Source organism: Carassius auratus, chromosome 44 (genome assembly GCF_003368295.1).
Source record: "Carassius auratus strain Wakin chromosome 44, ASM336829v1, whole genome shotgun sequence".
In the NCBI taxonomy this organism is placed as follows: Eukaryota; Metazoa; Chordata; class Actinopteri; order Cypriniformes; family Cyprinidae; genus Carassius; species Carassius auratus.
Window position 1 is genome coordinate 7683014 of NC_039286.1, and position 12297 is coordinate 7695310.

Below are 12297 nucleotides of genomic sequence, written 5' to 3' on the forward strand. Positions count from 1 at the left end.
TATACACTGGTCGACAAAGAACTGGTTATGTGCTTTACACAGCAGGACAACATCGCTCTCTTCCATAACAACAGGTGGCGCTAATGCGCTAAAATAGTCTGTCACGCCCAAGTGACGAACCACGAGGCGGGTCAATCTGCGGGAAGAAAATACAGAGAATAACACCTGATAACATTCTGGTAAGTAAAACATGTTAAGAGACGTTTGCTTAAAATGCAGTACTGGAAAAAAATGCTATATAGACATCACTGTAGTGGGTGCTTGTTTCATAAAATGGACAGTACTATGTTTGGTTTATTTATAACTTTTGCAGACAGACACTTCCTCTGCCTTTAGACAGTCACAGCAGGCCCGGTTCTACAGGGGTGCTGAACACCCTCAAACTAAATCAAAAACTCCCTAAGTTAAAGCTGTATTCATGGCATTTTATTGCAGATTTTGCAAAACTATCCAGTGCGTTATGGTTTGCGCTTTGGAGGTCGATTTCTATGTCAAAGTGTTTTTGCAGCGCTGAGAAGTGTAAAAACAGACACATAGCTGCTGATTTATTTGAAGTAATCGTGTAGCGTAGAGAATTTTGATAATAACAACGTATCTTTGTGAGATCGCGATGAAGCGTGTGACAGCACAAGCATAATAAGCACAATAAATATTTTTATAATGTAGATGCACATTTTTATTGATTTTTTATGCATGTAGTTTATTGATCTACAAAGCGAGTTCTTAAGTAGATCTCCACTGTAATTTTTATAAAATTATGACTTCAACTATCAAGCAACTTTACTTTATTAATATGACATTTCCTTTCCTTATATATATATATATATATATATATATATATATATATATATATATATATATATATATATATATATATAAGGAAATAAATATATATTATGTATATTTATATATATTTTTATATAAATTCTCGTCTACATTCTGCAGTGTTATGGATTGTAGGCCAAAGGACACATGACCAGACAGTTGAATCTGAAGTAGGTCACATGAAATAAAGTGATTACATAGTGATGTTAGATCATGCCAACCATGCCAAAAATGTTTACTCAATCGCTATGCCAGAAATATTTATTATTCCACTCTATTAACCAGATCCGATCAGAAGATATTTTTTGCAGAGTTTTATCAGATACCCAAAACCAGTTAACAAAAATTAATTTTGTCTGATACTCAAAACAGTATTAACTAAAAGTCTTCCATCAGCCTGAGCAGTAATACCAGGAGGAGGAGTTGAAGTAATGATTGTAAACACAGATCCAACAAGTGTTATTATAACAAAACAAAATCAGTGGAAAATTACTGCTTCACAGCATCATCATGTGGCATTTAAAACCTTGAAATGAAATTATTTTATCTCTAACTGTTGAAGACAAATGTCCCTTGAAACCATTGATTAAATGATTATAAATTAATAACAAAAAAAGACACAACACAAATGCATGGCTACTGTCTTAAAGACACACACACACACACACACACACACAGGTTGTTATTAAGAATCTTCCAGTATTGGGGAAATGGGGTGGAAAATTCACTGTCCCATTTTTTTGTATCATTTTATGTCTTCTTTGCAGCATTTCTGTGGCATCATGGGGGTTCACGGACTTACGAGTTTTGTGGAAGGAAATCGTCAGTTCTTCACAGACATGAGACTGCGAGACTGCCGCCTTGTGATTGATGGGTGTAGCTTGTATTTTCGATTATATTTCAACTCTGGATTGGATCAGGCACGGGGTGGAGACTATGACACATTTGTGGAGTTGGTTCGACAGTTTTTTGCAGCTCTTTCTGAATGCAGAGTGCAGCCGTTCGTCGTGTTAGATGGTGGGATGGACCATACAGACAAGAAGTTCAAGACACTACAGGAAAGAGCCCAAAGCAAGATTCGACAGGCTAATGCTCTTTCCCGAGGATCGCACGGCTGCGTTCTCCCTCTGCTTACATGTGAAGTCTTCAAACAGGTCCTTTCAGAGCTTGGCATACCTTTCGTTCAATGCATTTCCGAAGCTGATTTTGAAATAGCCTCTCTTGCCAAACACTGGGAATGTCCAGTTCTGACCAATGACAGTGACTTCTACATCTTCGACCTCAAAGGTGGCTACCTACCGTTTTCATTCTTTCAGTGGAATAGCGTCAACGGTAAGGCTACAGAACGCTACATCCCTGCACGCCATTTCACCGTGAACCGCTTCTGCTCACATTTCAACCACATGAACAAGCAGCTCCTCCCTCTATTTGCTGTTGTCATCGGGAACGACTACACACCCGCTAAAATAACCGAGGTTTTTTTCAGCCGTGTGGAGTTCGAAAGAGTACCCTCCGGTCGGAGGTACGGACAAAGTTCCAGTCCTCGAATCGAAGGCTTTTTGCTGTGGCTGTCTCAGTTTACCAGCCCAGTAGTTGCTCAGGATGAAGTCCTGGAGATTTTGGGTGAACAACGGAAGGGAACCTTACGTACGCAGCTCTCCGCAGGAATCCAGGACTACCAGCTTCCTCACAGTAGCAGTTTGGCTCAGTACTTCTCAAGTCCCCAACCTGCACTTCCAGATGCCCAGGGGCTCCCAGCAGCACTTGTTTCTCAACCTGAATGGCTTTTAAGGATGGTTGCATCGGGTAGGCTTTCGTCCTTTGTCTTGGATGTGCTTGTACACCAGAAGGTTCTGCTGGTTGCACAGGTGGAGAACAGTCACCTGCCTAGCAGTCATACAAGCTCACTGAGTATCCGAAAGACCATCTACAGCCTTCTGCTTGAAAAGGCAAGACGGGATAGTCAGACGCCACAGGGTGTCACCCATAGAGGAAGAGGAAGGGGAAGACAATCTCAGGGTAAAGGAGGACAGCAATGTGACGTCCCATGTGTTGATGAGTATGACAGACAAGAACTGAATCTCAAGAAAAACACAGTGGAGGCTCACCGACCAAACTGTGTGCCACCGCTGACTCTTGCGTCACTTGACAGGGTGAGAAACTATTTCTGCATATAAATATTGTCCGTATATTGTTAAACCAATATACCTTTTGGTTTTGTATTTTAGGCGTCTGCACAAGTAAGGCTGCAGGTGTTGTTGGGAACACTCGGTGTGATGGACAGTGTTTTACAGCCTTTACCCCCTCATCTTTGCCTTCCAGTTTGTGTGACGTATTTCTGGATGAACAACTGTAAACCAAAGGCCAGTCATCATCTACTGCAGGCCATATTGTTGGGACTTGTGTATGGGGATCTCTGCTGGAGAAGGGCCCATCCTAATGGTATCTCTGATCCCTTTTTTACTAATTTTTATTGGTTTGAGAAAAAATATATTGAGAAATTGACATAAATTGTAGATACAATCTATTCGACTTCATATATTGTTTTGCTCTCTCTGTCATGCAGACCCATTATTTGGCAGCAAAGCTTCTGCTTCTGTATGTCAGAGATTATCTCAGCTAAGGGTCATTCCAGGACAAAGGAGGGGCCTTGATCTGGGTTTGGCCCATTTGCTCAGCCAGTGGCAGTCATGTATGTGGGCAGCGTTGTTCCTGAACCAGTTACTGTGTTTCCCGCTACCTGAACCTCAATGTGCCTGGTAGGGCAGTTTTCATCGGCTGTTTTGAATAAATTATCACCTTCTTCATTCATCAGATTTGCCCTAAAAAGATTATATTATATGGAAAAAAATAATTAAACTATAATCATATTTGTTGGTAATATCTATGGACCAAATATATAGTTGTTTTGTCCAAAAATACTATACAAATATGATTATAGTTGTAGAATATAGTTGCAAATCCGTCGTGGCACGAGCGCAACTGGCTCTTAAAGGGAATGGAAGATGAGACTCTGATTGGTTTATTGCACGTTACGCCCTAAAAACACCCATTACTCATTTAGAGAATAGGGACAACCTGTTTAGACCATGTTCCCGGTCGCGCCAACCGTTTTTCCGTCGTTAAAATAGCAAAAGTGGATTTGGACACGCCCTGAGTGCACCTGCGCCTTGCGCTTTACACTTTGCGTTTAGATCGTTAAAATGGGGCGCTCAAAGTCACTGAAATCCCCTTTCTTCCCCAATCTCAGATGCTCGGTTTGAGCTTCAGCAAGTCATCTTCACCACATCTAGATGCCTAAATGAATTGATTTGCTGCCATGTGATTGGCTGATTAGCAATTTGTGTTACCAAGCAATTGAATAGGTGGACCTAATAAAGTGGCCTTTGAGTGAGTAATACACTATATATAAATGTATATAAGTAATAGTAATAATTTAAAATATTTTTAAAATAATTTTGTTAATATGTAATATTTTTAGATAAATCACATTAAATATATAAAAAATATACATTTGCATAATTCATATGATCAGATATATTAAAAATATTATTAAAAGTGTATTACGGTATTATTACTTTATTATTTATATATAATTGAAGTGTTTTGTAAGTATATTTTAATTTAAGTATATTATGTACAGTATATTTACTTGATCATATTGGTGTCTGTGTTTCTCAAAGGGTTTTCAGTGGTACTCTGCTGCATGGTCTCGAGGCTGCCATAAGAGGGGGTCGCCAGTGTGAGTCTCTGCTTGCAGGGGACGCCGTTGCTTGGCAGCTCTACTCCATCCTGCTCGAGGCATTGATGGGTCCTGCAGCAGCAGCAGCAGCAAGCAGGGGAAGAGGAGAGGAGCAGAGACCTGCACAACAAAGAGGGAGGGGCCACGGGGGGAGAGGGCAGGGCAATGAAGGGAGAGGGCGGGGCAGTGGGGGAGGAAGGAGGGGCAACAGAAGCAGAGGAATGACCTCTTCAGACAATGCTTTGGACAACAGGTTTGCACTGTTGACTTTTGACGAAGATCAGCAGTGGTGAGCTTGAAATGGGAGCGGAAAATTATCGATTAGATATGAAAGGTTAGTGTAGGAGTGTAGGAGAGGAGAATATAGAATTTCAGAGATAGATATGTTTTTATCTATGTTCTTATGCTGCCTTTCACTATAAAAGTTTTATATGGCTGAGAATGTGCCACTTTTTTTTCCGAAGAGAGTAGCTTTTACCAACTTCATTTCAGGAAACAATGTTTTTTAAATGTTTTACTATGAGAGCTGTTTTACATGCACTAGTTAATCTGTTTTGCAGCTACATCATGAAAATGGTATGTTTCATGTAGACTTTCATACTATTTAATTGAATGAACTTCTATGAAAACTAATGTAGATTTTATATATTATCAAATGACTCTTTTAGGACCAATGCCTTTTTATTAAATATTTATGGTGATAATTTGGCTAGTGCAATTAATGTTTTTAAGTGGACCAGATTCCTCTCCTTAATTATGTCAAGCTTGATTATTGTGTCATTGAGACACTAATATGGTGTAGAAACCTTCAGTGTCATTCTTTTCAAAAACAGCTTGCTTCCTTGCTGTCGCTCTGAAATTACCTGCAGACTGAAATTAATAGCCAAATTATCAAGTGCAGATTTATTGTTATTGTGCATCTCTAGTGGATGTCAATCAAGGCACATCCTAACAAGAGACTTGTCTTAAATTTCATATCCCTTAGCAGAAGTGAGTGTTTTTGGCATAAATAGGATGTATTGGCTTGAGGTACATTTTCATTGAGTGAAAGTGTCATTTATTTTTCAAAGTATTTGATTCTGAAAAGTCTTATTGCACTTAAACATGAAAAGTTATGTTGATGATTAAAGACTCTAAATGGTAACACACGTTAACACATGAACATAGAAAAAGCATTTTATAAGCGAACATTATTTCAAATTGCTAGGCTTGCCCAATGTCAGGGCTGCTCAATGAATTTTAATCTCAAGTTTGTTGAACATAATGACCCTTTGTCCTGGTGGTTTAATATGAATTGAAAATGAATTATAATTCATCTTTGTAATAAAATGCAAATCCACATGGATTATTAAAAGAATATTATGTTCAAATGTGTCTGTATGTGTTGGAAGAGTTATTACATTTGTGGTGTATTCAATAACATTTATTTTTGTTGTTGTTGTATTGCATATTTAATATATTACAGTAACTCTGAGGTTATTTAATTGGATTTCAACATGGATAACAAGAAAGCATATTAGAATGATTTCTGAAGGATCATGTGAAACTGAAGACTGGAGTAATGACTGCTGAAAATTCAGCATCGGCACCACAGGAATAAATTACATTTTAAAATATATTCTAATATAAAGTTTTTATTATTATTAATATTATTTCCTAGTATTATTGAATTTACAGTATGAACAAATAAATGCAACCCTAAGGACAAAAACCTGACGTTGAAGTTTTGAACTGAAGTGTAAATCGACAAATGTGTTAATGGGCTTACTTCATTTTCTATACACTAAATTTACAAATCAAGAGACCTGCTGCCTAATAACATTGTTGCAAATGTTTTCACATTGAGTTTAGAACGTGATGGTCTTATGACTGACATATGCACCATTTTGTACAGTTTATTTATATTAATTTTTTCATTCATGTCCCTAATTACATCAGGTCATTTTGTTGTGCTGTGGAATTAAGGATGGTTAGTTGTACAGGGGTCTATTCTTTGGCACGAGGGGCTGTAGAGGGTGGATCAGATGTCAGAACCCTGACTGAGATAGCATTCGCACCTGGAGATTCCCGTAAACTCAATGAGAAGCATTCCTAATAACAGCCCCACTGACAGAGGAGACAGAGACAGCAGAAAGCTGTGTGTGAGAGGGAGAGCTGATGGCAGTTCAAACTGGATGGGACAGGGATTGAGCATATCTGTGCATTTTTGACATACTCATATAGGAATATGGCCATGAGCTGGATTACAACTGCAGTTTCTGCTGTACTCGGTGTCGGCCTACCTTTCACCGTACAACCCAGAAAATATCCTCCTGATTCCTACAGGTATGAGAGACCAAATGTGTGCACGCTCGTGATGGTTTATCAGTTTGTGATGAGAACGTGTGGCTTGTGTTATGTTTGCGTACATATGCACCTTTTCATACAAATATCTAAGTTGGTTTGGTTGTTTATTGTTTAGACCGGGATCTAAATGATGTCTTGAAATGATTTGACCCTTGTTTTTCAAGAGCTTGCCTATAATCGTGTGGAGGTGACGAGTGTAAGAGAGGAGGTTGTGAAGGAATTCTGTGTGGCAGGACCATCAGGACCTCCTGAACCCGTTGGACCACAGGTAAGGAACAGAAAAAGGTAGCGAAGTCCCTCCCCAGACAACTAAGTATGGTGAACAAAATACAACTCCTCATACATATATAAAAGGTTTTCCTTTGTTTTAGGGTCGCAGTGGAATCCCAGGGATGGGGGGACCCAAAGGAGATAAGGTAAGAAGGTTAAACATCTGGTTATGAGGAATAAGTTAGTTGTGAAGTCTATCTGTCTATCTGACGACTAGGCTCCAAGGTCAGATTCTCATCTTTGATCTTCTAAAATATTATTCATTATTGTGTGCCAAATGCATGGATAACAGTATGGTGTAAAGTCAGGAGTGGCTTTCATTCTTCATAGAGCACATGGAGCAGAGGTCTTGGTTTACACAGCTTTTTCTGTAATTTCTTTCATATAATAGGTGTCTGTTTACAATGAAGAAGGTTGCATTTTGCGATCCAATACGCTGTTTATGACATGCTCTCTTGGTGCATGTAATAGTTTTAGGGTGTCAGCCATGTGCTGTTTCACTGGCTGCGGTCCACCGCAGTTCTGCCCTGTAATATTACTCAGTGCTGAACACAAAGATTAATCTCAGTCCTGCACCGCTGCTCTCATTCAAAACACATACAGCTATTTTACTGCACTGAACTCTTAAGCACCTCAAACAAAAAGAGGAGAAGGAGTTTGAAGAACGTTTTATGGGAGTTTTACATTTATCTGAGAACACCCTTTACCTGCCTTTCATGGCTTATTACTTCATTATCTTACACGATTAAAGCCAAATAGCACACAAATATTTCTTCCCTTTCCTTGTAGGGTCAGACTGGGCGTCCGGGTGCCCAGAGGGACAGAAGGTGGTTAACTCTGCACTCCATCTGACCCATGTAATCTAACTACATACTGCATACTGCGCTGACCAATTAAAGTGATAAGACATCTGTCTTATCACTGTCTCCCTTCAAGTGTCTGGTCTTCATCATTATTGTAAATGACTGTATAAAAGTAAATACCAAGGTCCAAAAGGAGACAAGGTTAGAGATGAAAGATGCAATCAAATCAGTTTCTACACCTAAGTGTAGACCGTTAAAATCTCATGCATGTAACGGTAATGTTTTAGATGTTACCCATCTTACTCCTTCTCTCTGGACCACCCCCTCCTCATCACTCCCTTAGGGTGAAATGAGACCCACGGGTGAGCTTGGCATCCCAGAATAAGATTCTACTCTTCATCAGAGCTCCAGTCTGTTTTGATGTTGAGACCTTGAGTCTTTGATTGTTGATAATTGAATGGATTATGGCATTATTGTCAGAAGAAGCTTTGACCATATTTAAGACCCACGTACTCACATGGCAATCCTGTTCCACCCAGTCAGGGGGTCAGACTGTAGCTGCGAGTCATTTCTCACCATCAAAATCCCACCGTGCTGGTAGCTGGATTCAGACCAACAGGACCTCTGATGTTGGGTCCAGCCCAGCTGCTCATGTCTCCAGGCCCGTTGTGTTACACTGCATTGTATTCCCAATTCCTGGGAATATCTTAAATAAATGCTGGGAAACAGCATGACTGTTACTGTAGGCTGTACCCTGCTTACACTCTAAAAAACGCTGGGTTGTTTTTTCAACCCAACTGCTGGGTTGAGGCCGTTGGATAGGACTTTGGGATGTTTTAACCCAAGTTTGGGTTGAAAATAACTATCTTTTTTAACCCAGCGGGGGTGGGTTGAGGACGCGGACGTGAAGGAGAGCACGCACGTCACGTCAAAATCGTACGTCTCTCCAGTGCGAGCAGCCGCCATTTTCTCAGCGTGATAGAAGCGAGAAGCGAGTGAAAGACTATGGTAAGTAACGTTAAATATTCAAAATGTAAAGTTATCTTTTATTGTTTACCCGGTTGTATGAAAGGCGGAAACAAAGGAGCTTAACGTTATATCTAACGTTATATAAAAAAACGGACGGTTTTCGCCTCGGACACGGAGGTCTTAACTGCCTCATGTAACGTTACTGAACGGAGGATGTACTTTTAATATAACCTCTGTAAATGTATTTTGTCATATTTACATAAGATTTTACATTATCTGTTCTCTTTGAGGCGTTAACAGACGGTTATGGTCACGGTTACGCTCATGTGAATTTGTCTTTTTTTTCGCGGTTAAACTTGTGACGAAAACGAACTACAAAGCCCAAAATGCAATGCACCAAGTGGGAGGAGTCAGTCAGCTGGAGGAAATTGAGTGATCAAATCAATTTAAAACAGGTGATCGTGAGTGTTGAGTGTGTGTCCACTGAGTCTTTGTCTGCTGAATCGATGGTCAGAATTTTGAACTGCCTGGTAATAGATGTTTAAAATGTGCAAAATGGGAAAAAACAAAATAGGAGATGACTGTCTTAAGTAAGCTTCATTTGTTGCGCTGCGGAGGAGTGCCTGGGTTCTACAATTCCTGCAAACTGCTCCTTTCCTTGTGGTGTCTGGGCCATATGAAAGCTGAATTAGCAGACAGTAGATGCTGTGAAGTAAAGCCGCTGACAATGAAACTACAAGCTTGAAGTGTACGGTGTTACAGAAGTCCCTCTGGCTGCACAGTGGACGAGTGTTCAGATGTTTCCCATTAGTTTATGAGCTGTGTTTGAACTACGTGGGGTTGGAACGCTGTAACTTTGAGTGCGTTTGTGGTGTTTTGGCTGGACTGCAAATCCCCTGATTGTGCACTGGACTCCAGGTAGGCCTTGAAAAGTTCACTGTCTCCACTAAGCTAATTAATCATCAATGACTCTCGAAAAAATGGGTCTACTGGACATCTAACTCACACACACACACACACACACACACACACACACACAAACATCAATCATTTCCACTTTAAACCCTTCAATTAAGAACACGAGCAGTCAAGAACACAAGCATTCAGAAGGGTCATCAGAACTGTTGAACGAACCTTATGTATATGAATGAATGTGATATGAGTTAATGGGTTATGTTTGGTTCGCTTATGGACTTGATACACCGAAGTGTTATGTGTAATGTTATTGTTTGAATATTTATTGATGTTGACTTGAGTCATTGACCAGGGTATTATTGTATTATTCTCACTCAGTTGAAAGACAAACGGTCCCTTGATGCTGCCCTATATGGTGTATTGATTCATGAGATGGTTTATTTTTGGTTGTTTATTGGTTGTTTACTTTAACATGCTTTGAAGCAAGAGATATTGAAAAAGAAATAAGACCATTTTGAGTTGCATTAAAAAGAATAAGAGAAAAACTGTTTTTTGCAATTTTTCTAAATGTGTGGGTAATTTACTGTTCTGTGAAGTGTGATTTGAGTTAACTGCCTTAGCCAGAACCACTACGTCACAGAAAATGGCGCCCGAACAGGGACTTGAATTTAAAAATTGAACTTGTAAAATTAATCTTGAAGCATCTTCTGTGATGATTCTCATTGTAATTTCAATATTTTTTTGTCGTTACTTTAGAAACTGTATTGAACTAAAAGTGTAAGGCCATAGGGTAAAGAATTGTTCTGAACTTTGTGACTTTGTGCTGGAAACCTTAATTTATTAATTGTACACTGTTTTATTTTCATTTAATTGTGAAGTATAAAGCTAATTAACTAAAGTGATGTGAACTTAACTTGAGCCCATATAATGAAGGGTGTGAATAATGTGAATTGTTGTAGAAACCCATTCTCATTTTGAACCTGTGGTGTTAAGTTTGTAATCCGTGACCAAAGAGAAGTAATCTCAGTTGCGAATTATAAGAATAATTGTTTTGCACTTCATCTACTGACAACACATAGCCTACAAGTACCCTATCCATCACACTGTATAGAATGGCTGATGCCTTGCACCCATCGTCGTCAACCCTGGTTGACATTGATATTCCTGATGTTCCAGATGTTGCCACTCCAGTCTGGGCACCTGCCCTGCAAACTCGGGAGTCTAATTATCCTTACACTCCCAGTCAATCGACCGCATTACAATCAAGAACCCATGTGCAGTTTGCTCCTTCAAACCTTCCCCCTGGTACACCTGTGCAACCTCTTGTATGGAATGGGAGCAATGGAAACCAGAACCAGATCCAACTGTGTACTCCTTCTCCCACAGGGAATGGTTCTCAAGTGTCTTCAGGGACTCAGTATGATTTACCCAGAGCGTTTCCTACACCTGCAAGGGAGATCGGACATCTTACTTCCCAGGTCCAGGGTAACTGGGACAAATTGCTTGACCTCATGGAGAAGCAAGAGAAAGCTGTAAGTGCACTTACTAGTGAACAGAAGCAGAGTTCTTTGCAACTTAAAAGCCAATTGGAAAGTCTTGCTGATAAAGTGGACAACCACACTCAACAAATTTCAAAGATTTTGTCAAAAGATAAACAACAGACTGAAACTGAGACAGATCAAATTGTAAAAACAATGAAGTTGTTAATTAAAGATGAAATCCACAAAGTTGAGAAATCATTGGTATCCAATATTCGTTTTATGGTAGAGCAACTTCAACAAGAGGTTCAAGAAGACATCAGAGCTGTCCAGAAAAACTTCCAAAAAAGCCACAGTGAACTTGTTAAAGATTTCTCAGACATTAAAGCTGTCCAACAAAACTGTCAAAAAAGTAACAATGAATTTGTAAAAGATTTCTCACATTGGACCTTCCAACTTGACCGCCTCAGTGATAAAATGAGTGAGCTAACAATGAGTACCGAACACAAAACACCTCTGAACCCACAGAAGGAAACTGAAACAGAATCACCTCCCCCTTCCATTGGTGTATCACCTCCCGTGAATGCTGTCAAGAGTGACCATCTCAAGTTAACCTTTCCTACTTTCGGAAGACCATCAGATGACTCTGATCCTCTGTTGTATTTAACTAAATGTAAGGATTTTCTTGCATTACATCCTTTATCTGATCCTGAAATTCTAGCTACCTTTAGAACAGTCCTACATGGAACTGCCCGGGATTGGTGGGAAGTTGCCAGAACTGCGATAACTACCTGGTGCGAGTTTGAGTCTTCATTCCTTACTGCTTTTCTCTCTGAAGACTATGAGGATGAACTTGCTGAACGTGTCAGAATCAGAACCCAAGGTGAGAGAGAATCTGTAAGAGACTTTGCCTTTACATATAGAGCACTTTGCAAAAGGTGGAAGCCTA

At 39.7% G+C, this 12297-nt stretch overlaps 1 protein-coding gene across 1 annotated transcript; it reads left to right on the forward strand.

Annotated features, from left to right (window-relative positions):
- Positions 1 to 50: 50 nt before the first annotated feature.
- On the forward strand, positions 51 to 5941 carry LOC113062334 (protein asteroid homolog 1-like). The gene is made up of 5 exons (XM_026232115.1): positions 51 to 179; positions 1593 to 2978; positions 3054 to 3267; positions 3392 to 3584; positions 4509 to 5941. Exons 2-5 carry the CDS (start codon positions 1608 to 1610, stop codon positions 4858 to 4860), a joined length of 2130 nt encoding a protein of 709 aa, XP_026087900.1. The 5' UTR covers positions 51 to 179; positions 1593 to 1607; the 3' UTR covers positions 4861 to 5941.
- Positions 5942 to 12297: the final 6356 nt, after the last annotated feature.

Bases quoted from the DNA above. Each gene is read 5' to 3' on its own strand.
- LOC113062334 (XM_026232115.1), top strand. From the start codon at position 1,608: ATGGGGGTTCACGGACTTACGAGTTTTGTGGAAGGAAATCGTCAGTTC. The intron at 2,979-3,053 runs GTGAGAAACTAT...TTTGTATTTTAG, and splicing joins CTCTTGCGTCACTTGACAGG to GCGTCTGCACAAGTAAGGCT. The intron at 3,268-3,391 runs GTATCTCTGATC...TCTGTCATGCAG, and splicing joins GAGAAGGGCCCATCCTAATG to ACCCATTATTTGGCAGCAAA.